We start from the raw sequence: 25,933 nt of genomic DNA on the forward strand, positions 1-25,933 counted from the left end.
AGTGCACTATACTACACTGGATCAACTGACATTCTCACTGCAGGCCCACAGTGGTGGTACAGTGTAATGGGGCTCTGGAATGCTCAGATGTAGCCAGTGCTCAGACAGGGCTGAGGCATGCTCCCCTAGCAGCCCTTTATTCCCACACGGTTAGGTCAATCCCAGCATTAGGAACCCAGTAGCAGAAAAAGAAATCTCCCTGAATATTCCTTCTAGGCAGGGTTTATTTCAGCTAGTGACAAATGCTAGTGGAGACAGGCAAGAATGTGATGATGGATTCAGCCAGTAGAATGAATCAGGCCTCGTCTTGATGAGGATTTTTGGTAGGCTTGGAAGGATTCAATTTTTTAAATCAGTAAATGTCAATTTCACCATACACACCCGCATGCACCCCCCACCCCGCACATAGGCACACACACTGCTGTGCCTGCACACACAGAGCAATAAAAAAACATTCCTATCACTCATAACTGAAATTTACAGACAGGCAAAATAAGAAAAATGCTGCTTGAAAACATATTAGTTTGATTTAAGAATATTTATTTTGTATATTTTGATGTGATAGAGACAATTTGTTTTAACAGTTTTGAATGTCACCGTTTACTGTCATTAAATAATTATGATTGATAATTTCCCACAACTATGAACATTTAAATAAAGAAAAATTGGTGAAAAAAATTTAAACTGCCCATAATTTTGCATAACTCTGAAAGTTAAAATAGATACAAATCAGAAAAAAATGCTTTAAAATAAATATTGATCTCATCCATCAAAATTATTTTTAAAAAATTCCGCCACATTTAATTTTAGCATGTGCTGAACTGATCGAGCTAAAACTGGCAGGGGAACCCTACATTATTATTTGACTTCCTAGAAGTGTTAACTGTGGCTAATTTGAAAAAACAAAACAAAACCCTACTTAACACCAATTGAGTGAAGCTAGCTCTGCAAACCCACCATGTTTCCCAGTCACACCCAGTCCTTACCAGGCAAGAGAGGGAAAGCAGAACAAAAATCCAGTGGTAGTAAAGCCTTGTCTAAACTGAAGATTTTCAAGCAATCAGTCAATCTTCTAATGTTGCCCTGTGGCTGCTCAACTGATGTTAGCGCTGGTGGGAGGGCTAGGATGTACTGGCTGCTGCCATTTCCACTGCTGTGCCATCAGGGGCTGCTCTGAGCACATCTGGGAAGCTGTGGGAAACAGGTAATTTAGAGATGGACTATCCTTGCTTTCCTCCCACTACAGGTGAGGCTAAAGTGCTATCCTCTAAGCTGATCTGCTGTTTGATTTTGTTGCAGGTTCAGTGCACATCAGACTCCTGTGTTGCCTGGATTTTGCTGTGCAGAGTAGAGGTGGCATTTACAAAGGGGTGATCATCCCAGAGCTTTGAGCCTTTACATCAGCTACACCTGTGCAAATATTAAACCGATCGTGGTCTCCTGGATAGCCATATTACTCATCACTACAAGGACATTTAATACACACTAGAATCACTGCCACCATTTTATACCAGGGTGGCAGCTAGAGCTGGATATCAGACTTATGCTTGTGTGATGGAGCTTCAATGTAGTTTCTGTATGAACACATTGTACTGAATTGATGGGGCCATTATATGAATACCCTTTGATTTCTACAGGCACAAACCCAGGAGGAAGCGGAAATAATCCGTGCTAGCTGTTTACCTTTGTCTGGGAAGGGTGTGATGTCCCTTAGCGCCAGATTCAGGAAATGTACAGACCCTTTGTCAAGGGAAGAACACTGTGCAAGTCTGGAAAGAAGCCAAGACCTAGGGCACTAGACATGACAGATTCTGCACGTGCAAGGGATTGCTTTGAAGAACAAATGAATCCTGCGTCATCTGATCTGGGTTTTCCCACCCTGTGGTTTCATCTGTGCTGAGGCAATGCCTCTAACTAGTGGCTTGAAACTGGCCTGTCTGAGGGCTGCTGATTAACAGAGAGACTATGGATGGACTATGTGACCCTTGAGCTTACATTTTTCTTAATGACAAAGAGATGGAAGGGGGCATCACTTGGGACCAATAACCTTTTTGACCTTTATTCATCATAACAAAGCAAAATAGCCATGAGCCCCATTTTTTCCTGTTTGCACAACCCATATGACTGTAGCCTATGTAGCGATATTTATAGTGACATTAGTCCAAAACGTGGTTTATTTTTTATTTTATTTAATTTATTAATCTAATAAATCTGAATTTAGACATACTGAGTTGGAGCCTTCTGGATGCTGCCATTGGGTTTGATCATTATTTGGCATCTCTGAAGAGTGAGAAACCAATTCCTGGACTCTGGGTCAGGACCAGTGTTCTCTCTAATTTTTTCCATCCATGTGTGGAATAAATTGTTAGTGCACTAAGGTAATGTGCGGATGTATGCCACCAAGAGAAACAAAACACCTAGATAGAATATATATTTTAAAAAGATATTATAGGGATAATTACTCCAGCCAGGACAGATTAGGCATTTTAGAACTCACTACTCAAAGAATTAAAATTAAGTGTAAGAGAGAAATAATTATGAAATGTGTAGACCAGTTAAACAAAAATACTCTTTGAAAGACTAAAATTACCAAGAATATATGTGCATTGCAAGAAGTACTAAGTAGTAACAACAATAATACAAGTATGTGTTGGGAGTGTGTGTGAGCTGGCTGCTGGGGAAGTCTGAGAGACCGTGCACTGTCTCTTTAAGGCACTAACTCAGTCACTCACCTGGAAGGCTCGTTCAAACCTCAGACCACAGCAGCTCTCTCCCGCTCAGAGTCCTGAGCCAGGCTGTCCCCTCTCCCCTGCTCTGTGGAGATGGGGTACAGGGGTGAGGGAAGGGGGACACCCTGACATCAGCACCCCCACTCTTCTTCCCCTTCTGCAGGAGGGTCCCAGGAGCAGCAGCAACATGGCTGCAAAGTAGCGGGGGGGAGGGGCACCTAAACACATGCTGCCAGATGTGCACAGTTCTGCTAATCAAGTGCGCAGCCCTTAAATCACTCCTGGACAGCTGCCCGACCGCACAGCCTAGAGGGTACACCGGTCCGGACTGAGGGATGCTTTCTCCAAAGGCAGAGTGAATTAAGTCATCCCTGCCCCATTCCCATATCTTGTCGGCCTACAAAGGCTAGAATGATGTAGTTTATGACTCGTAAACCCAATGAAGTCAATTGGGTATGCCCATGGACATTTAGTAGCTACTGAAACAGATCCACGCTGAACTGCTGGAGAGAACTGATACAGCCACACTGTTTACATGTTTACAGGGGGATAGCTCAGTGGTTTGAGCATTGGCCTGCTAAACCCAGGGTTGTGAGTTCAATCCTTAAGGGGGCCATTTAGGGATCTGGGGCAAAAATTGGGGATTTGTCCTGCTTTGAGCAGGGGGTTGGACTAGATGACCTCCTGAGGTCCCTTCCAACCCTGATATTCTATGACTACATTTTCTATGACTTTTTGTCAAAAGACTACACAATTTTTAATCATGAGGTAATGCCTATCAAAGAATGATATGACTTTAAAAATCAGGCCCTGTCCTTCAACATTAAGGCAGTCTGGGACCATTCATTTCTCTCATCGTTGAGGCTAAAATTGTGTCTTGGTTATTTTTAGCAAAAGTCAGAGACAGCTCATGGCAATAAACAAAAATTCACGGAAACCCATGACCTGTCCCTGACTTTTGCTAAAAATACCCTGGGGAAAGGGGACAAAGAGCACTGCCGGGACTTGCACCTTCTCCAGCCCCTCTGCTGCTCCTGTGACAGGGGCTGACAGCTGCTGCTTCAGCCCCAGGGGAGCTGACCCAAGCCCAGCTGCTGCTCTGGCAGCCCCAGGGCTGACAGCTGCTACAGCCCTGCCCCAGAAGTCGTCACAGAGGTTCTGGAAAGTCACAGAATCTATGACCTCGGTGACAGTCATAGCCCTACTCACTGTGAATTCAGAAGTCTCCTAGACACCACCAGAGGGAGCTAAAACCACAGCACCTGCCAAGCTTTGCTATGGCTGCTTTTCTCCATCCTTAAAAGGCAAAAGAAAACTAATTCTATTGCAACTTTCTTCTCCGAATCGGTTTGTAAAGGAGCTTGCAATACCACACATGGCAGTTTTAGGGGGACAGGGGAGCAGGGAGTTAAAGGGTTAGGGGGATTGTCTGGACCAGGAGTGGTGTCTTCACCTCTAGCCAGAATGTGATGGAGAGTCCAGGGGCAGGCTGCCCACATATGTAGATTTCAGAGTAACAGCCGTGTTAGTCTGTATTCGCAAAAAGAAAAGGAGGACTTGTGGCACCTTAGAGACTAACCAATTTATTTGAGCATAAGCTTTCGTGAGCTGCAGGGATGTGGGGGGCCACAGACACTTGCTCAGGCAGTGGCCACGAGCTCTCAGGCTTTAGGTGGCAGGACCCTTCTTCCCAGTGTCGCCCCTGCCCCGTCGGGGTTACGATCCCCCTCCAAGTCTGGCCTGCCAGGTGTCTTGGCTGGGGGCGTTTACCTGCGCTGGGCCCGCTACCCAGGGTCCCCCCTCACTCTCCCCAGCTGCTCACCACACCCAGCTCTGGACTGCTCCCGCCTCAGCTCCAGCTCCACCATCTGATGAAGTGAACTGTAGCTCACGAAAGCTTATGCTCAAAGAAATTGGTTAGTCTCTAAGGTGCCACAAGTCCTCCTTTTCTTTTCACATATGTAGAGTTTTCTAACTCACACGCCTGTTTGCTAGTGTAAGGGGACCATTGTCCCTTTACTGACATTCAGTGGGGGTGTTTTGTTCAGCTAGCTCCAGTACTAAAAGTAAGGGGTAGGGTCAATGAGAAATCAGGATCCTGAGACCGAGTCCCCAGGAACAATGAGGAGAGACCAATGCTCCAGATCAGCCTGATTGACAGGGCGGGCAGGCTCTTCAGGGAGTCAGGAGGGTCCCGTCCTCCATGTGAGCTGGAATTGCCTGGGTCAGACAGAGTGGGGCCAAGGTAAGGGGAAAGCAGGGGCCTAAGCTAAGCTAGGAAGCAGAGCTGTGCCAGCCAGAAAAGCAGCCCAGGAATCAGGTCTGAGCTGGGAGCAGAGTCACAGAAGCAGCCCGCAGAGCAGACCTGTGCTGGGAGCAGAGCTGCAGCAACCAGAGCCAGGGGGCCAGAGAATCAGCCCAAGGAGCTAGAGGCAGAGCAGCAACAGCTGTGCTGAGGCAGAGTGGTGGAGCTGGAGCTGAGGCGGGAGCAGTCCAGAGCTGGGTGTGGTGAGCAGCTGGGGAGAGTGAGGGGGGACCCTGGGTAGCGGGCCCAGCGCAGGTAAACGCCCCCAGCCAAGACACCTGGCAGGCCAGACTTGGAGGGGGATCGTAACCCCAACGGGGCAGGGGTGACACTGGGAAGAAGGGTCCTGCCACCTAAAGCCTGAGAGCTCGTGGCCACTGCCAGAGCAAGTGTCTGGCCCACCACATCCCTGCAGCACAGCCAGGGTCTGAGAAGGGGCCTAGGACTTGTGAGGAACAGACTTAAGTTCCTTCCCTTATATTCCAGAGACACTGGTTGTGATGCCCCTGGGCCACAGAGCAGGGTGACATGTTTTCCTTTAACCTTTTCCCATTTTTTCCTTATTTTTTTAAAAATTATTTGCTTTGATCAGTGGGTCAGGGAAGCACACAGTGCAGAGAGAGCACCCAGGAGTGGGGACACCCTAGCCTCTGCCTTAAGTGACCCCAACAAGGCTGGGGGTCAAGCCCCCCAGGAATCCTGGGCCCAGTCTTGTTGGGGTTACGAGGATTCTACATATTGTTGTCGGGAGGGATAGCTCAGTGGTTTGAATATTGGCTTGCTAAACCCAGGGTTGTGAGTTCAATCCTTGAAGGGGCCACTTAGGGATCTGGGGCAAAAATTGGGGATGTGTCCTGCTTTGAGCAGGGGGTTGGACTAGATGACCTGAGGCCCCTTCCAATCCTGATAGTCTATGATTCTAGGACTCTGCCAAACAGGAGAGTGGAAGGGGAGCCCCCAAGGTCAGGCAGGCCTCTGGGTAAAGGGAGTGGGAGCAAGGACTCAGATCCTTTCACTAGTCCACTTCACCAGGATAGTGTATAAGCCAAGAAAGTTCCTCACAATAGCAGGACTAACATGAAGGGGAAAGGAGTCCAGGAGAGCTGGCTGTATTTCAAGGAATCCCTGTTGAGGTTACAGGGACAAACCATTCCGATGTGTCGAAAGAATAGTAAATATGGCAGGCGACCAGCTTGGCTAAACGGTGAAATCCTAGCGGATCTTAAACATAAAAAAGAAGCTTACAAGAAGTGGAAGGTTGGACATATGACCAGGGAAGAGTATAAAAATATTGCTCGGGCATGTAGGAATGAAATTAGGAGGGCCAAATCGCACCTGGAGCTGCAGCTAGCGAGAGATGTTAAGAGTAACAAGAAGGGTTTCTTCAGGTATGTTGGCAACAAGAAGAAAGCCAAGGAAAGCGTGGGCCCCTTAATGAATGAGGGAGGCAACCTAGTGACAGAGGATGTGGAAAAAGCTAATGCACTCAATGCTTTTTTGCCTCTGTCTTCACAAACAAGGTCAGCTCCCAGACTGCTGCGCTGGGCATCACAACGTGGGGAATAGATGGCCAGCCCTCTGTGGAGAAAGAGGTGGTTAGGGACTATTTAGAAAAGCTGGACGTGCACAAGTCCATGGGGCCGGACGAGTTGCATCCGAGAGTGCTAAAGGAACTGGCGGCTGTGATTGCAGAGCCATTGGCCATTATCTTTGAAAACTAGTGGCGAACGGGGGAAGTCCCGGATGACTGGAAAAAGGCTAATGTAGTGCCAATCTTTAAAAAAGGGAAGAAGGAGGATCCTGGGAACTACAGGCCAGTCAGCCTCACTTCAGTCCCCAGAAAAATCATGGAGCAGGTCCTCAAAGAATCAATCCTGAAGCACTTACATGAGAGGAAAGTGATCAGGAACAGTCAGCATGGATTCACCAAGGGAAGGTCATGCCTGACTAATCTAATCGCCTTCTATGATGAGATTACTGGTTCCGAAAGCAGTGGATGTATTGTATCTTGACTTTAGCAAAGTTTTTGACACGGTCTCCCACAGTATTCTTGTCAGCAAGTTAAAGAAGTATGGGCTGGATGAATGCACTATAAGGTGGGTAGAAAGTTGGCTAGATTGTCGGGCTCAACGGGTAGTGATCAATGGCTCCATGTCTAGTTGGCAGCCGGTGTCAAGTGGAGTGCCCCAGGGGTCGGTCCTGGGGCCGGTTTTGTTCAATATCTTCATAAATGATCTGGAGGATGGTGTGGATTGCACTCTCAGCAAATTTGCAGATGATACTAAACTGGGAGGAGTGGTAGATATGCTGGAGGGCAGGGATAGGATACAGAGGGACCTAGACAAATTGGAGGATTGGGCCAAAGGAAATCTGATGAGGTTCAATAAGGATAAGTGCAGGGTCCTGCATTTAGGACGGAAGAATCCAATGCACAGCTACAGACTAGGGACCGAATGGCTAGGCAGCAGTTCTGCGGAAAAGGACCTACGGGTGACAGTGGACGAGAAGCTGGATATGAGTCAGCAGTGTGCCCTTGTTGCCAAGAAGGCCAATGGCATTTTGGGATGTATAAGTAGGGGCATAGCGAGCAGATCGAGGGACGTGATCGTTCCCCTCTATTCAACATTGGTGAGGCCTCATCCGGAGTATTGTGTCCAGTTTTGGGCCCCACACTACAAGAAGGATGTGGATAAATTGGAAAGAGTCCAGCGAAGGGCGACAAAAATGATTAGGGGTCTGGAACACATGACTTATGAGGAGAGGCTGAGGGAACTGGGATTGTTTAGTCTGCGGAAGAGAAGAATGAGGGGGGATTTGATAGCTGCTTTCAACTACCTGAGAGGTGATTCCAGAGAGGATGGTTCTAGACTATTCTCGGTGGTGGAAGAGGACAGGAGAAGGAGTAATGGTCTCAAGTTGCAGTGGGGGAGGTTTAGGTTGGATATTAGGAAAAAAATTTTCACTAGGAGGGTGGTGAAACACTGGAATGCGTTGCCTAGGGAGGTGGTGGAATCTCCTTCCTTAGAAGTTTTTAAGGTCAGGCTTGACAAAGCCCTGGCTGGGATGATTTAATTGGGGACGGGTCCTGCTTTTGAGCAGGGGGTTGGACTAGATGACCTCCTGAGGTCCCTTCGAACCCTGATATTCTATGATTCTATGACTATTTCCCTGCTGTGACAAGATGGCCAATGTCAGCCTGGTGGGTCCTGCACTTTTCTTGGTGGGGAGCTAAGATGCCACTGCTTGCCCCAGTTCTTGGGGCATCAATAGCCCCACTAGTGGCCCAGGAAGGTGGTAAAGGAGAGAAGCAGGGGAGGGGTTTGGGTTTGCTCCTCACTCTGAACCCCAGCCCCTCTCAAACCCTGTGGGTTCTTACCCTCTTCCCCCTTGGGTGGGGTATTTGCAGTCCTTAGATGCTGGGGTAGGGAGTCTCCCTCCTCGCCTGAGACTGGGGTAGGGTCCCCCTTACTTCAGTTCTCTGATTTTCCAAGTCTTACAGCACATCTCCAAGCTCTAGTCCTCTCTCCTTCTCTGTCTGCCTGAAGCGGGGGGGGGGGGGGTTATTAGGTTCCTAACAGGGCCTTAATTGACTATAGGTGCTCCAATTAACCTCCAGCCTCCTTCCCTAGTCTACAGGGAACCATGCCTTAATTAGCCTTGAGCTTATATATTTCCCCTCTAGCACTCTCCTATGGTTCTCTAGTCCTTCTGTATCACACTGCTTACAAGTTTTAGGGGAGCAGGGGGTTAGAGGGATTGCTCTGACCCAGGAGTGGTGTCTTCACCTCTAGCTAGAATGTGATGGAGAGTCCAGGGGCAGGCTGCCCACATATGTAGAGTTTTCTAACTCACATTCCTGTTTGCTAGCAGGCAGGTAGAGTCTTTATCTATTACTTTTGGTGACATCTTCAACTCTATCTAAAAAATTAGCCTCTCTCTCATATCTCTGCCTGCTTTCCAGCCCATTAGATGGCTCCCCTCACTGATAAGTTCAGAAATATAGTGCCTAGATTTAAGAGGTGGCAGCACTTGGGATGGGTCAGTTTAGTGGTCACAGCCGAGTAGCCCAAGTGGAGGTTTATCATTATCAGTAGTAATAAATAACCATTAGCAATTTACTTCCATGCTGCTGTCCTGCCATTCAGTCAGCTTCATGCACCCCCAACCCTTCCCTTCCAACCCTTGCCTGAAAACTGCCGGCAAAATAATCAAGGCCCCAGCCACACTTCCAGCATGATGCTCCTTCTACCCAACCTCCGTTAGCTATATAGCTTTACCTCTGCTCCCCTCCCCAAGCCTATTCTCTGGCCTTGTCTCTCTGCTACCCATCCCCTTTGCTTCTCTCACACACTTCCACTCTCATCACTAAGCTTGGAACAGCCTTTCCCTCCCTCTGTGCCCATCACGCTGCTCTTCCAGAGGGCTGGTGGAAAGCTCAGCTTGTGCCAATAGTTCCAAAGGATAAAAGGGATAACCCAGGTAATTACAGGCCTGTCAGGCTGACATCAATCCCAGGCAAGATAATGAAGCAGCTGATATGGGACTTGATTAACAGAGAATAAAAGGACGGTAATGTAATTAATGCCAAGTAACATGGGTTTATGGACAATAGATCCTGTCTAACTAACTTGGTATTTTTTTTATGAAATTACAAATTTGGTCGATAAAAGTAATAGCATTGACGTAATGGAGTTTTGTAGGGCATTTGACTTTGTACCACATGACATTTTGATTAAAAAACCATGAAGAGATAAATATTAACATGCCCGCATTAAATGGATTAAAAGCCGCCTAACTGTTAGATCTAAAATGTAATTGTAAACGGGGAATCCTCATGGATCGACCACGTGCATTTCTAGTTGGGTACCACAGGGATAGGTTCTTGGTCTTACGCTGTTAACAGTTTTATTAAATAAACGGGAAGAAAACATAAAACCATCACTGAAAAAGTTTGCAGACCTCACACACATAGTGGGAGTGGTAAATAATGAAGGGGACAAGTCATTGATACAGAGCAATCTAGATTGTTTGGTAAGCTTGGCAAAAGCAAATGTACAATACATTTTAATACTGCTAAATGTCTACATCTGGGAACAGAGAATGTAGGCCGTTCTTGCAGGATAGGGGACTCTAGCCTGGCAGGCATTGACTGTGAAAAAGATTTGGGAGTTGTGGCAAACATGAGGTCTCAGTGTGTTACTGTGACCAGAAGAGCTACTATGATTCTAGGATGCATAAAAGGGGGATCTTGAATAGGAGTAGTGAGGCTATTTTACCTCTGTATTTGGCATTAGTGTGACTGCTGGTGGAATACTGGGTCCAGTTGTGGTGCCGGTCGTTCAAGAATGATGTTGGTAAATTGGAGGAGAGGGCTGAATGAAGAGCCTCAAGAATCCTCTTCTTTCGTATGGCTTGGGTAGATAGCAACAATTACAAATTTATATCTAGATTTGATAGTCACACATTGCTGCAGCAGTGAGCTGGTGAATGTCCTTTAGGCCCTGGCAAAAGAACAAAGGGGACACTCAGATATGATGTGCTCCATTGTTTTTGCCTGGTGACCACAGTTGCATACAGATGTTTGCCTCATTTTCCATTTAAAGAGGGTTTGTCCACATCTCCCATGAGATGTCCTGATATGATTCAATCTGCACCAGCCTGCCCGATATAAATCAAAACCTGGTGATTCCTTGGCAGGATTAGTGATGAGCTGTTTGTTTTGAATGGTCAAAATGCTCCATGTGGCTCTCCATTGAGCCTCAGCATCGAAGTTGGATGTAAGGCTTGATGCAGTTTCACAGAGGGTTGCAGGATTTTTATCTGGTCTTTGGCAGGTTCTGCAGGTCATCGTGCAATGGGATCCTTGTGTTTGCACTGACATGGTTGAGAAAGCAAGATGTCTGGGCAGCTCTTCTAATCTGTGGAAGCTGGATGTGTGATAGGACCAGGAGCCAGTCGATTTGAGCGCCCCTGACACTATGCGCATGGTGTTATTGAGTTGCATATCATGGACTTTAGTGTGACTGCTGTGAGACCAGACTGTGCACAGTATTGAGCTGCAGACTGTACCAAGACAATTGTTGCAGTTCATAGGGTCCATGGCCTGGAACCCCAAAATGTTCTGGCCAATTTCCTGGTAAGCGTGACATGAGACCTGACCTTATCCCGGGTGTTTTTGAGGTGTTGTCAAAGGTCAAACTCCGGTCCAGTATAATGCCGAGATACTTTGGGTTAGCTTTGTGGCTGACGCTTTCACCACAGAACTGCACATCGAGTTTGGCATTAGCCATTTAATTGTTCAGATGGAAAGTGGTCATTATGTTTTTTTTCGGGTTAGGCCTAAGCTTCCAGCCCTGGAAATAATCAGCCACTGTTATAAGATCTTGGGTTACGCACAGCTGATGGTATGGAGGCTTGTGTGCTTAGCAGCTAGGGCAATGTAATCTGAATACATGAATTTCCTCAACTCTGTCACTGGTATATCCACGGTGTATAGATTAAAAAGTATCTGGGCCAGGACAGTGCCCTGCGGGATGCCCAAGTTAAGAGTTTTTGGTCTACTGATCTAGCCATTAAGGCAGAGGTGGGCAAACTATGGCCCACAGGCCACATCCGGCCCGCGGGACCGTCCTGACCAGCCACTGAGCTCATGGCCCTGGAGGCTGTCCCCCGGCCCCTCCCCCATTGTCCCCGCTCTCCTGCAGCCACACTGCCGCGCAGGCAGTGCTCTGGGTGGCGGGGCTGCACGCTCATGCAGGGCAGTGCGGCAGCTTGTCTGGTTCTGGCCGGGCGGTGCGGCTGCCAGACTTGCTGCTCTGAGCAGCATGGTAAGGGGCCCAGGGCCAGGGCCTGGGGTTGGATAAGGGGCAGGGGGTCCCGGGGGCAGTCAGGAGACAAGGAGCAGGGGGCTGTTGGATAGGGCAGAGGTTCTGGGGGGTGTGCCAGAGGATGGGGAGCAGGGGGGGTTGGATAGGCATGGGAGTCCTGGGGGGCCTGTCAAGGGGTGGGGATGTGGACGGGGGGGGGGCAGGGAGCAGGGGGGTGGATGGGGGGGTCCAGGGGGCGATTAGGGGAGGGGGTCCCCAGAGGTGGGGGTCAGGGGACAAGAAGCAGGAAAGGTTGGATGGGTCAGGGATTCTGAGGGGAGCAGTCAGAGGGCATAAAGTGGGAGGGGGCGGATGGGGGTGGGGGCCAGGCTGTTTGGGGAGGCACAGCCTTCCCTACCCAGCCCTTCATACAGTTTTGGGACCCCGATGTGAACCTCGGGCCAAAAAGTTTTTCCACCCCTGCATTAAGCTGTATCTTAAAGTGGTGGTCCCCAGTCATCACCACCAAGAGGTGGATCATTTGCTGGCACTGAATAATGCGGGAGATCTTGAGGAGGAGGCCCTGTCTCCAGATGGCATTGCATGCCAAGGACAAATCAACAAGCGTGATCCCTGTCTTCAACTTACATTGGAATTCTGCCTCAGTGTAGCTGGTAAGTGAAGCTACTTGGTCACAGCAGTTCCTCTTAGGGCAAAATCCTGCCTGCCCCGCTGGGAGGATGTCTTTGATAATGTCAGACAGGCAGTGGAGCAGTGCCCATTCCATGAGCTTGCTGGTAGTTGAGAGGAGAGAGATAGGGTGGTAGCTGTCTGCATCCTCTTGGAGTTTTCCAGGCTTCAGTAGGGCAACCACTGTTGCCTGTCACCAGCTTGTTGGCACTTCTCCAGTTCTATGCACGGCAGTAAAAAGCACCACCAGCCATTCCTGTCCCCGTCTCCCCAGGTTCTTGAGAAACTCCAGAGGAATGCCATCAACCCCTGCAGCTTTCCAGCTTTTGGGTTCCGACAAGAATGATTAAAGGATTAGAAAACATGTCTTATAGAGATTGAGCACCCCAAGTCTATCTATTTAGCTTAACAAAGAGAAGGTTAAGGGGCGACTTCATTACAATCTATAAGTATCTACACAGGGAACAAATATTTAATAATGGGCTCTTCAAGGAAACAGAGAAAGGTCTAATATGATCCAGTGGCTGGAAGCTGAAGCTCGACAAATTCAGAATGGGAATAAGGTATAAATTTTTAACAGGGAGGATAATTAACCACTGGAACAATTTACCAAAGGTCGTGGTGGATTCTCCATCACTGGCACTTTTAAAATCAAGATTGGATGTTTCTTCTACACGGTATCCTCTAGGAATTATTTGGGGGATGTTCTATAGCCTGTGTTATATGAGAAGTATGTAGATGATCACAATGTTTGCTTCTGGCCTTGGAATCTCTGAATCTTCTCCTTTAAAGCCCATCTGTACTACTCATCGCTTTACTGCACCATGCCAAATCTGACCTTGATGAGAGCTGCTCCATTGCTGGTATCTGATTAGAAGGGAACTAAGCAACTAACACACGAGAAAAGCAAAACTGCATCAAAATGCCAGGGCTAACTCCTGTAAATCGTGCTCCTACCTGAAAAGCTGACCCTCCCTTCGCTGGATCCCCCCCTCTTCCCCAGTCTGTTACAGCTTTTTGTTTTGCCATTTGTTTCACAGACTGGAAGCTCCTGGAGGCAGGAGCTTTGTCACTCTATTGGGCTGTAAAACTCCATGCACACTGTGACATCAGACGCCAGAGAGCAAGTATTGGCCTCATTCACAAGTTGAGGAAAATGAAGCACTTAGAGGTTAAGGCGACATTTGCAAAACTGAATAAACAAAGTAAATCAGCCTAGCTTCATCATTAGGGGCCTAAATAAGTAGCCTGATTAGCATGGTTTGAGGTGGCAAACTCAGGGTATGGCCACCCTGGGATGCCCGCAGCATGAGTAGTCCTAGCCGAGCGAGCTTTAACCTGGCTGTCCTGAACAGCAGCAGCAGGGCGGCAGCAGTGGCACAGGTGGCAGGCTGGCTTGTACAGACCAGACCAGACCAGAGCCCTGGGGAGCCACTCCAGCAGCTAGCCAATGCGGCCACCTGTGCAAGTACCACAGCTTCTCGGCTAGCCGTGCCCACACGGTCTTGAGCCAAGCTAGCTCACTACAGTGCTGCAGTCAGACCTCGGACTGCAGGCTAGCCAGACCTCAGCCACAGCGTTCAAACCTGAGGGACATGCCCATGGCCACGCATTGCCTGTGGCAGAGGCAGTCCTAGTTCTTTCTCCTCTAATCCTTCCTTGGGCCTAGGCCTGCCCTTATGGCCAAAGTTCACTTCATTTGACAACAAGCAGGGGAAATTTACATAGCAGAACTATCCCGCTGATGAGGGCATGACAGAGACTAGCCCCAAGCATGACAGATAGAAAGGGTGTTTTCACAGTTACTATACAAATGAGCCATGGCGAGTTGCAGCTGAACTTTTCTGCAGGCTTTCTGATGCAGTGGTACAGAGGCCACAACTGGGCATGTCTATTCTAGCTGGTAATGAATGAGCAGCACGGATCATTTTCTGTAACATCTAGTTTTCTTGCCATTGGGTCGCTGGGTCTCATGCCGCATGGCACCTTGTGGTGTCATTTACACCTGTGCAGCAGGGGTGTAATATTGCTACCCCGGTGACAGGTAGGAGCATTTTGCAGTGTTGCATACTACTGCACAGAGCTCAAGGCACTGTTGAATCAGGCTCACTGTATCTTAGAGCAATCACACATCGGGATGTTTCTCTCTTATTTAAAAGTGAGTCCCCTTTAAGTAAAAGTGCACAATGTTTTGTGATTACTTGTAAAAATGTACAGTGTTCCTGCATAGCTGCACTGTAATATATGGGTAACAGTTCCTTCTAGGGTATTAAACCATACATTGGGCTTGAGCCTGATTGCAAGCATTTGATTACACAAGCAAACCTTATTATGCATGTTCTAGTCCCGTTGACTTCTGTAGGATATATGAATATGGGTCTGCAGCTTGGGCCTTTGATGTTTTCACTGATGAAGGTGTGGGTCAGCTCCTCAGCTGGTGTCAGGCAGCATATCTGCACTCATGGCAGGGGAGCTGTGCTTGCTTACAGCAGCTAAGGATCTGGCCCACTATCAGTCTGAATACAAATAATTAGGCATCCTTCATGCCACCCTGTAGCGAGTTCCATCCCACACTTCTAGCTCCTGAGTGCTGTGGAGTTGGAGCTTTAGGAGGTGACACAACTCCTCCCCCTCTTTTTCTTATCCAAGTGGTGCTTCGGGTCTGGTGATGTGACTTTCAGGGGGATGTTCTGAATCACGTCATACAGTGTGAACAAGCTGAAGGAGATCTGCTCGTAGGGGGACCTCGTCCCATTTTCATACAGGCAAGCAAAGGCTATGGCTGGGATCCCAGTGGCTGAGAACTCAGAGAAGGGCAGTTCAATGTAGGCCAGATCTGAGTAGGCGCTGGGGCCTTCATAAATGACCCAGGGCTCTGTCCAGCTATCTGCATCACTGGGGAATGTACTGAGATAGACACCCATGTTGACCCGAGACCTGGAGCTTGTTGGGTGGGAATAGAGCACCCATGTTGGGGTTTGGAAGAGGACAATGGATTTGGAAGCAGCTCCTGGTTCAGGCTGCCCCGTACCTCCACATGACACAGTTGAGGACATGGAGTCATGGATCTCGTGATGGCTGCTGGAAGGACAGGGCTCTTTTGACCCTGCCGGCTGTTGGTGACCCTGCAGCTGGCTGCCCAAAGACATGGCTGCTGGGTTTTCAACAGCCATGTCACAGAGAGGGAGATAACAGTGTCTAGTGGTTTTTCTAGACAGCAGTGGGCAGTCTGGGCCATTGATAGACCAAGGCGTGCTCCACTGTGAATGGGGGCTGCTCGGGGCATAGAAGGGAGGGGCTGGGAAGCCAATGATACTGCCATGACAGCCATGAGGGGGCTCTACAAGCCGCTGAACAAGCTGCCCCAAGTGGAAAACTGCTCCATCATCTGTGCTCAGCGCTTGCACTCTGAAGCCCATGGGGCTCCTGGCATTGCAGTAGAGGACATTGCTGCCATCCTCCTCATCCACAGACACCATCTGACATTCCACGGTGGGCAGGTTGGGGATGAACTCGCCGAAGCGCCATCTCTGGCCATGGTCATCGCTGTAGAAGGTGAAGGAGTGAGGGGTTGTCTTGCAGAGCTTCCCAAAGCACTCCTTGCAGTCGATGTGGTAAGTGTAGGCTGGAACCAGCAGTCGTCCCGACTTGAGCTGAATTCCATGGCCAGGGCCTAGAGCAAAAGTGGCCCAATCTGTGCGGAAAAGAAAAGACCGATGTTGGGAACTTTCCCTTCTACCCTCTCCATCTTCTCCCCCTAACTGTCTTTCCCTTAGAAGTGCACTTAGTGCCAGAACCAGGGGCTGAGACTTTGAGTCTGATGTCCCCAGCGCAGCATGTGGAAGAACGAGCATCCCTTATGCACCCCTTCATTGTGCCTCTACCCTGAGCTCCAGAGACCACTTTTCTGGGGAAAAGGGTAGTTCTGTCTTCAGCCTCATTCACTCCTCAGTCTCTCTGCCAAGATGCCATCAATGGTGCTAGTTATGAGAAGCCCTTCTGTCCACTAACACCTGAGCTGAGAGCCAGGAATGTCATTGAGCCCTGTGTTGTCACGTCAGCCCACCGAGCATGAGGTACAGAGCCTAAGGCGAGCAAGGCTTCCCCAGCAGCAACTGAGGGGAGGTGCAAGCCCAGCTGATCAGCCTCTTTCCTTGAAGTATCTTGACCATGGCAACAACTGATCAAAAGAGAGAGAACCTTGCAAATACTGACTCCCTCCCATGCTCCTCCTCCTCACCTTCTCTCCTGACCCTGGTGGTTCTGCTCCTTTCCTGCTGTCCCTATTGCCTTGGGCCTGGCCGTTTACCAACGCTGGGCAAGCAAAACTCCAGGCTGAAGGAAGTGTGCTTCCTCCTCACTGACTCCCACACTCAGCTTCCTAGGAAGCCAGGAGAGAGCACTTTGTCCCAGCCCCCTCTGAACCTCTTTGTTCTCCCCTGCCCCCTGCCTACCTCTTGGGATCTTTACCTGTGATGGACCTGCCAATGACCTGCTGTGTCAGGTCTGTAACCTTGCTCCAGCTCAGCCCCTGGTCGGAACTGGACACATAGCACAGGCGGGCGACGTTCTGGCCTGTGATGATCTGATAGGCCTCAGGAGTCTTGCCCAGCACAGCAGTGAAGAAGAGGAAGACGATGCCTGTGAATTCATCATAGACAGGACAGGGGTTCATGGACCGATGGTGCTTCAAGGTCGCAGTCTCGAGTGCTCTCATGTCTTCCCACTAGCAGGAGAGGGCAAGATGGGGTTACAGGCTCTCACTGACTGAGTGCCCCAAGGGTCGGTCCTCGGGCCGGTTTTGTTCAATATCTTCACTAATGATCTGGAGGATGGTGTGGATTGCACTCTCAGCAAGTTTGCAGATGACACTAAACTGGGAGGAGAGGTAGATACACTGGAGGGTAGGGATAGGATACAGAGGACCCTAGACAAATTAGAGGATTGGGCCAAAAGAAATCTGATGAGGTTCAACAAGGACAAGTGCAGAGTCCTGCACTTAGGACGGAAGAATCCCATACACCGCTACAGGCTAGGGACCGAATGGCTCGGCAGCAGTTCTGCACAAAAGGATCTAGGGGTTACAGTGGACAAGAAGTGTGCCCTTGTTGCCAAGAAGGCCAATGGCATTTTGGGATGTATAAGTAGGGGCATTGCCAGCAGATCGAGGGATGTGATCGTTCCCCTCTATTCAACATTAGTGAGGCCTCATCTGGAGTACTGTGTCCAGTTGTGGGCCCCACACTACAAGAAGGATGTGGAAAAATTGGAAAGAGTCCAGCGGAGGGCAACAAAAATGATTAGGGGTCTGGAACACATGACTTATGAGGAGAGGCTGAGTGAACTGGGATTGTTTAGTCTGCAGAAGAGAAGAATGAGGGGGGATTTGATAGCTGCTTTTAACTACCTGAAAAGGGGTTCCAAAGAGGATGGATCTAGACTGTTCTCAGTGGTAGCTGATAACAGAACAAGGAGTAATGGTCTCAAGTTGCAGTGGGGGAGGTTTAGGTTGGATATTAGGAAAAACTTTTTCACTAGGAGGGTGGAATGTGTTACCTAGGGAGGTGGTGGAATCTCCTTCTTTAGAGGTTTTCAAGATCAAGCTTGACAAAGCCCTGGCTGGGATGATTTAGTTGGGGATTGGTCCTGCTTTGAGCAGGGGGTTGGACTAGATGACCTCCTGAGGTCCCTTCCAACCCTGATATTCTATGATTCTATGACTCTCACCCATCTTTTCTCCTGAACTGTGGCCTTTGTCTGTTCCCTCACAAACCAGGTCACCTCAGCCATTGTCCCACACTGACTCCAGTCACCATCCTCTTTTCGGTTGCTCTCCCTGCTGGAGCTGGAGGGGTTGCTGCCTTTATGAAAACGGGAGTTCTGCACACCTCACAGCAACTTGCACAACAGACAGGAATATTGGGCCTGCTCCTTGGGTCACATCATGCCCAAGGCAGGACCCATGGGTGGGAACAAGATGAAGTCATGTCATCTTTATCCCTCCTTCCCCATTTTAAAGCCCCACAGAGAAAAGCCTCAGGGCTGCTGTAAGCTATATCATGTTACACAGGGTTGTCTGTCCCAGCCACACACCCCATTGGTCCCCTGTCATGCCCCACACCAGTGGGGTGGGAAAGGGTGATGCAGAGCAAGCCGTGGGGACCCCCGCAGATCTGGCCCTAACTATTTTGTTGTTCCAGACAGCTGCCTAATTAGTTGATTTAACAGCATCGGCCTTCCCCCTCACCTCCACGTAGTTTCTGTAGAAGGTTCCTCGTCTCAGCACCAGCAGGTTGGCATGGGCATCATCAATGCTCAACCTCTCCTCAGCAAAGGCCAACAGCTTTGCCATGCAGGGGATGTAGAGCAGAGCTGGGACACGGTAAGTCACTCCACTCAGCTCCCTCTCGAACAGCACAGTGCGAGCTGGGAAATGGCGCGATCCCATCACTGCTGCAGCCAGGGACAGAAAACACATAAACCCCAAACAGATGAGGCATAACAAAGGGGAAAATACTGATGCAGTTTCCTGTGTCTGTATTCCTCCCCTCCCCACACAAACACACACTCCTGTGGTCCGCTTCAGCAGTGCCCTCTCAGGTCTCCAGTCATCACCGATCTCTGGGTTGGGACCCATGTCCCACTCCCTCCTGACCAGAGGTTTTAAGGCTGCCTTAGACTGGAATAGCCCAAGCAAGCCACCTGCCTAACTACTGGCACCTGTGCATTGCTGTTTCTCCGAAGGCTGTGAACACTTTATTGTCAGCAATCATACACAGCTCTTTCTAAGCAAGCACATTTATTCTTCAGGTAAAAGCATTACAGAGAAAACATGTAAAAAACAATAAACAGATTTAAAAGACACTAAACATACCAGAGTCACCCCTTAGTCTTATAAGCCCCTAGCAGGCCAAAGTCTTGTCCCACCCTTCTGCCATATACAGGGTAGCTGCTTGTCAAGGCCACAGGGCACATCCAGACAATGACCTTGCTGATGTCAGCCAGGAACTTGGCCATCCTTGTGTTCTATTCATTTGGCCCAGCCTGGAACAATCAAGGCCCCGATATGGAACCCAGGGAGTGTGAGGTTCCAGTAGCGTATGCATGGGTCAAAACATTATCTACAGTCTCCACTGAACAATTTACATCTCTTTTTTAAAGATCATTTATATTAAGTTTTCAAGTGAACTAAAAGAGCTGCCACAACCCCCTGGACCAATCCCTGTTAAATTCAAAATCAGTGTGTGGTTTGTGATGCAGTGCAGAGACTGCTGGGAGCGTAGCACAACACATGTGTGAACACCTTGAAGCTATTGAGCATAAGACAGGGCTAGAACCACAAAGGCACTGAGGTGTTGCAATGCTCAGTATGGCTACTCTTCGTTCCTAGCTCCCCTGCTGCACAGCGGACTCCTCAGGCCCCAGGTAGGCCACCAGGCTCCCAATATAATGCATGGGGTGAGCTTGGTGCCTAACACAGGGATTATCAGAAACCAGCATGCTGAGCAAGGAGCTAGGAGTGAAATGCATAGGAAAAGGGCAGGGCTTAAGGCCCAGATCCACAAAGGTTCTCAGGTGTCTAACTCCCATTGATCTGGGCCTCTAGGCAGCTGACTGAAACCTAGATGCAAATCCCAGCTCTGACTGACTTGGAGCACGGTTTCCAGTGCAGGTCTCCCACCTCCCTGATGCATGCCCTAATGATCAGGAGGGGTATTCAGGAGAGGCCTCTCTCTTGGAGAAGCTATTCCAGTTTATATGAGGAGATATTCACTGGAGTGGGGACTTGAGCCTGACTTTCCCTCATCCCATCTGAGTGCTTCAGTCACTGGAGTACAATGGAATAGCTTCAGCAGGAGAAATTCCTGTCACAGTTTAGGGCAACTGCATCTGTATTCTGGCTCCATGGTCCACCAAGGACACCCACTAGGTTCCTCAGCCTTCACCTCTATTGCATAGAGACCCGCACCTCTCCCCTCCTGACCGAGTTTTTTCTAGGTTGCACAATTCCCTGCCTATCCTGTGATATCCTGAGCAAGCCAGATGGCCTAAACAGCCCAGTGTTTGCACGTTGCTTTCTCTCTGAAGGCTGTGAACAGCTGTAATTGCCAGCAGCTATAAGTTACCACACATCCCAGTATAAGCAAGCACCTTTATTCTTATGGTGAAAGCATTACAGAGAAAACATTAAAAACAACAAAAACTTACATGCAGGCTAAAAACCTTACCACTGGTACCCCACAACTCCAACTTCGGTCTTTGGTGTAAAAAGAAAAGGAGTACTTGTGGCACCTTAGAGACTAACCAATTTATTTGAGCATGAGCTTTCGTGAGCTACAGCTCACTTCATCGGATGCATACTGTGGAAACTGCAGCAGACTTTATATCCACACAGAGATCATGAAACAATACCTCCTCCCACCCCACTGTCCTGCTGGTAATAGCTTATCTAAAGTGATCATCAAGTTGGGCCATTTCCAGCACAAATCCAGGTTTTCTCACCCTCCACCCCCCCACACACAAACTCACTCTCCTGCACGTTGGGCCATTTCCAGCACAAATCCACGTTTTTTCATCCTCCACCCCCCCACACACAAACTCACTCGGGAAATGGCCCAACTTGATGATCACTTTAGATGAGCTATTACCAGCAGGACAGTGGGGTGGGAGGAGGTATTGTTTCATGATCTCTGTGTGTATATAAAGTCTGCTGCAGTTTCCACGGTATGCATCCGATGAAGTGAGCTGCAGCTCACGAAAGCTCATGCTCAAATAAATTGGTTAGTCTCTAAGGTGCCACAAGTACTCCTTTTCTTTTTGCGAATACAGACTAACACGGCTGTTTCTCTGAAACCGGTCTTTGGTGTGTGTCAGTCCTTCAAAATCCACAACTGGGTTTTCCCTGTCGTTACAAGTTCATGACTGTCTCCAATTCAAAATCAGAACAACCATGACTAGTTTAGTATTTCCTTTATACAGCTTTGGCCTTTGATCCTGGCCTCAGGTAATAGGTGATCAGCAGACAAAGGCCCACTCTGTAGCTTCAAAAGCCTGGCTTTGTGCATAACCAGAGGGAATCTGCCTTCATTTCCCCCTAGATATTCCCCAGGAAAACCACATAACATACTTTGTTCCAAGAGGCCATAGTTATCTGGCACATAATTCAGTATAGTCCTTTGAGCCCCCAGGTCTCACATCTGTGATGTCTCCCACCTCGAGAGGTTACATAAAATCCCGACCCACAATAATAAATAAACCCTTCATTTAATACAATGGACCCCAAAGATACTTAATTCAAGGTCTCCCAAGGATGTGGCAGGAGGTTGCCAAGTCTGTCACAATTCCCACCTCCCACGCACCTGGGAAACTTGTGATCAAGTCCCTGCTCCAAGTCAGGCAGAGCAGGAAAGTGAATCTAGGTCTCTCACCTCCCAGGTGAGTTCCCTGGCCATTGGGTGTCACTCATGAATATGCCCACTCCTGTCCTGTGATGCCCAATGAAATGTTAGCTGTGAGGTAGAGGCAGGTCTCAGGTGGTTTTGCATATGCCCATGAGCAAAACTTAGCTGGCAGCTGAGCTGGGGTTTTTCAGAATGTCAGTGGCAGCTAACTGTTGGACTTAGGCACCTTAGTTATATTGTGGATCTGATTAAATATGATTCGATTTAGATTAAATGTCAGGGAAAACTTCCTAACTGTAAGAACAGTAGGACAATGGAACAGACTCCTAGGAAGGTTGTGGAAGCTCCTTCACTGGAGTTTTTCAAAAGGAGGCTGGATAGCCACCTGTCTTGGATGGTTTAGAAACAACAAATCCTGCCTCTTGGCAGGGAGTTAAACTAGATGATCCCTTCTAACCCTATGGTTCTATGATCTAGTTCACAGTACGTAACCAACCGCAGCATACAAATATTGATAATCTGGAGAACCTGCAAATAATTTAAAGGGCTAAACAGCGCAAATACAAACTTGTGAACAGATTCTGTGTGGATGTGTGTATTCTTCACAAAGTAATAAATCCTTCAGAACTACCCTCTGTCAAATACATTAAATATCAGTTGTGAGGGATATTGACATGGCTGAACTGGGTTGACTCCAAGGATTAGCTGCATATCTTTGACACATATAAACAAAGCTATCCTTCAGATGAATCATCTTTTGGTTCATGTTTAAAGGTGGTGCACTCTCTATAACACATTGGGAACAGAAAAAGAGGTACTTTCCCAGAGTGTGTTCTTTGACCACCCAAAAAAACACGTTGGTACTCCATTGCTGGCGATGATGACAATGATGATGCAATTCTCATCTATGGCCATGCATATGGATTTGTCAAGGGCAAGTCATGCCTGACCAACCTGATTGCCTTCTATGATGAGATAACTGGCTCTGTGGATATGGGGAAAGTGGTGGATGTGATATACCTTGACTTTAGCAAAGCTTTTGATACAGTCTCCCACAGTATTCTTGCCAACAAGTTAAAGTAAGGATTGGATAAATGGACTATAAGGTGGATAGAAAGCTGGCTAGATTGTCGGGCTTAACAGGTAGTGATCAACGGCTCAATGGCTAGTTGGCAGCAGGTATCAAGAGGAGTGCCCCAGGGGTCGGTCCTGGGACCAGTTTTGTTCAACATCTTCATTACTGATCTGGATGATGGGATGGATTGCACCCTCAGCAAGTTTGTGGATGACACTAAGATGGGGGAAGAGGTAGATAAACTGGAGGATAGGGATAGGGTCCAGAGTGACCTAGACAAATTGGAGGATTGGGCCAAAAGAAATCTGATGAGGTTCAACAAGGACAAGTGCAGAGTCCTGCACTTAGAACAAATGAATCCCAAGCACTGCTACAGGCGAGGGACCAACTGACTAAGAGGCAGTTCTGCAGAAAAGGATCTGGGGATTACAGTGGATGAGAAGCTTGATATGAGGCAACAGTGTACCTTGTTGCCAAGAAGGCTAATGGCATATTGGGCTGCATGAATAAGAGCATTGCCAGCAGATTGAGGGAAGTGATTATTCCCCTCTATTTGGCACTAGTGAGGCCACAGCTGGAGTACTGTATTCAGTTTTGGGCCCCCCACTACAGAAAGGATGTGGACAAATTGGAGAGAGTCCAGCAGAGGGAACAAAATTAATTAGGGGTCTGGGGCACATGACGTATGAGGAGAGACTGAGGGAACGGAGGTTATTTAGTCTGTAGAAGAGAAGAGTGAGGCGGGATTTGGTTGCAGCCTTCAAGTACCTGAAGCGGGAATTCCAAAGAGGATGGAGCTCAGCTGTTCTCAGTGATGGCAGAACAAAGAGCAATGGTCTCAAGTTGCAGTAGGAGTGGTCTAGGTTGGATATTACAAAAAACTATTTCACTAGGAGGGTGGTGAAGGAATGGAATGGGTTACCTAGGGAAGTAGTGGCATCTATTCAGCAGACACCATCATAGGGCTTAATCACATCAGCCACACTATCAGAGGCTCGTTCACCTGTGCATCTACCAATGTGATATGTGCCAGCAATGCCCCTCTGCCATGTACATTGGCCAAACTGGACAGTCTTTAAGTAAAAGAATAAATGGACACAAATCAGACGTCAAGATTTATAACATTCAAAAACCAGTCGGAGAACACTTCAATCTCTTTGGTCACTCGATTACAGACCTAAAAGTGGCAATTCTTCAACAAAAAAAACTTCAAAAACACACTCCAATGAGAGACTTTTGGACGTCGTTGCAGAACCTCACGCTGCCATCCGGCTTAGGCACTGAAACCACTGGACTTGACCATTGTCTATGAGATTCTTCAATGACTCCTAAGGCCAGCATTTTCCTGACCTATGTCCTGATCTCCTCTCTTTTGGTCTCCGGGATCTGGTATGGCTTGATGTTCACCTTCACTCCAGGCCCTGTGAGGATGTGATGGTGAACCTCAGTAGTCCTGCCTGGCTTTTCTGAGAACACATCCTGGTTGCGTTTAATCAGGCTGATCACTTCAGATCGTTGCTCCGGAGTCAACTCCGGGGATATTCCCACTTGGTCAGGCTGGTCGCTTTTAGGGGATGGTGCCCCTAGTGCAACCACATGCACTTCTCTATCCTGCCATGGTTTCAGCAGGTTTATATGGAAAATCTGCTCCAGCTTCTGGTGACCCAGCTGTTGGACTTTATAGTCGACTTCTCCTATGGCTTCTATTATCTCATATGGCCCCTGCCACCTGGCCAGGAGCTTGCTCTCTGCCATGGGTATGAGCACCATTACCCGGTCTCCCACCTGGAACTTCCGAGTCGTTGCTTGGCGATTGTAGTATGTCCGTTGGGCCCCTTGGGCCTTCTCCAGGTGTTCATGCACAAGGGGGGGGCGACTTGGGCTATCCTGTCTTTCATTTGCAATACATGTTCAATGATGTTTCTCCTGGTGTTCAGCTGTTCTTCCCAGCCCTCTTTGGCCATGTCCAATATGCCCCTGGGGTGGCGACCATATAACAGCTCGAATGGGGAGAATCCAGTGGAAGCTTGAGGAACCTCCCGTACAAGAAACAGCAAGTAAGGCAGCAAGGCATCCCAGTCTTTCCCGTCGCGACTAACCACTTTCCGTAGCATGTTCTTCAATGTTCTATTGACGTGTTGGACAAGACCATCAGTCTGGGGATGATAGACTGACGTCCTGAGGGTCCATATGTGGAGCACTGCACATAAGTCCTTCATTAACTTAGACACAAAGGGGGTCCGTTGGTCCATCAGGATCTCTTTAGGTATCCCTACTCTGGAAAAAATCCAGACTAATTCTTTGGCTATGGTCTTGGACATGGTGTTCCGTAGGGGTATGGCCTCGGGATATCGGGTGGCATAATCTAGTACAACCAGAATGTACTGATGACCCCAGGCTGACTTCTCCAGTGGCCCTACTAGATCCATAGCTATTCGCTTGAATGGGATTTCAATAATTGGTAGAGGGACCAAAGGGGCCCTTAGGTGTGGTCGGGGCCCATGTAACTGACATTCTGGACAGGAGGTACAATATCGCTGGACAGCCGCATAAATGCCGGGCCAAAAAAAACCTCTGCAGAATCAGATCAAGGGTCTTATCTACCCCTAGATGGTCCCCAAACAGATGGCTGTGGGCCAGATCTATCACGCCCCTCTGATGCTTCTGTGGGACCAAGAGTTGTTCTACGACTTGCTCTTGGACCTGGACTACTCTGTATAGCAGATCACCCTTAATCACATAATATGGCCCTGGGCCCTTGACTCTCCCCTCCACGGGGACCCCATTTACCTCAACTACTTCTTTATGAATATTGCTGTATATTGGATCATTGACCTGATCCTGACCAAAATTCCCAAGTTAGGTCCCCATTTGTCCAAACTCCGGGGGATCTACCTCTGTCTCCCCCTTGGGGAAAACCCCTGGGG

At 48.6% G+C, this 25,933-nt stretch overlaps 2 protein-coding genes across 2 annotated transcripts in view; one reads left to right on the top strand and one right to left on the bottom strand.

Annotated features, from left to right (window-relative positions):
* Window positions 1-25,933, top strand: part of UBXN7 (UBX domain protein 7) — a 156,404-nt gene that overhangs the window by 110,770 nt on the left and 19,701 nt on the right. The gene's annotated exons all lie outside the window — the stretch shown is intronic.
* On the bottom strand, window positions 15,137-18,978 carry NEU4 (neuraminidase 4). The gene is made up of 3 exons (XM_073358871.1): window positions 18,778-18,978; window positions 17,001-17,256; window positions 15,137-16,224 (listed from the first exon to the last, which is right to left on the bottom strand). The coding sequence occupies exons 1-3, from the start codon at window positions 18,976-18,978 to the stop codon at window positions 15,137-15,139; spliced, it is 1,545 nt and encodes a 514-aa protein (XP_073214972.1).

The sequence above is a fragment of the Lepidochelys kempii genome, chromosome 9 (assembly GCF_965140265.1).
Source record: "Lepidochelys kempii isolate rLepKem1 chromosome 9, rLepKem1.hap2, whole genome shotgun sequence".
NCBI classification, from domain to species: Eukaryota; Metazoa; Chordata; order Testudines; family Cheloniidae; genus Lepidochelys; species Lepidochelys kempii.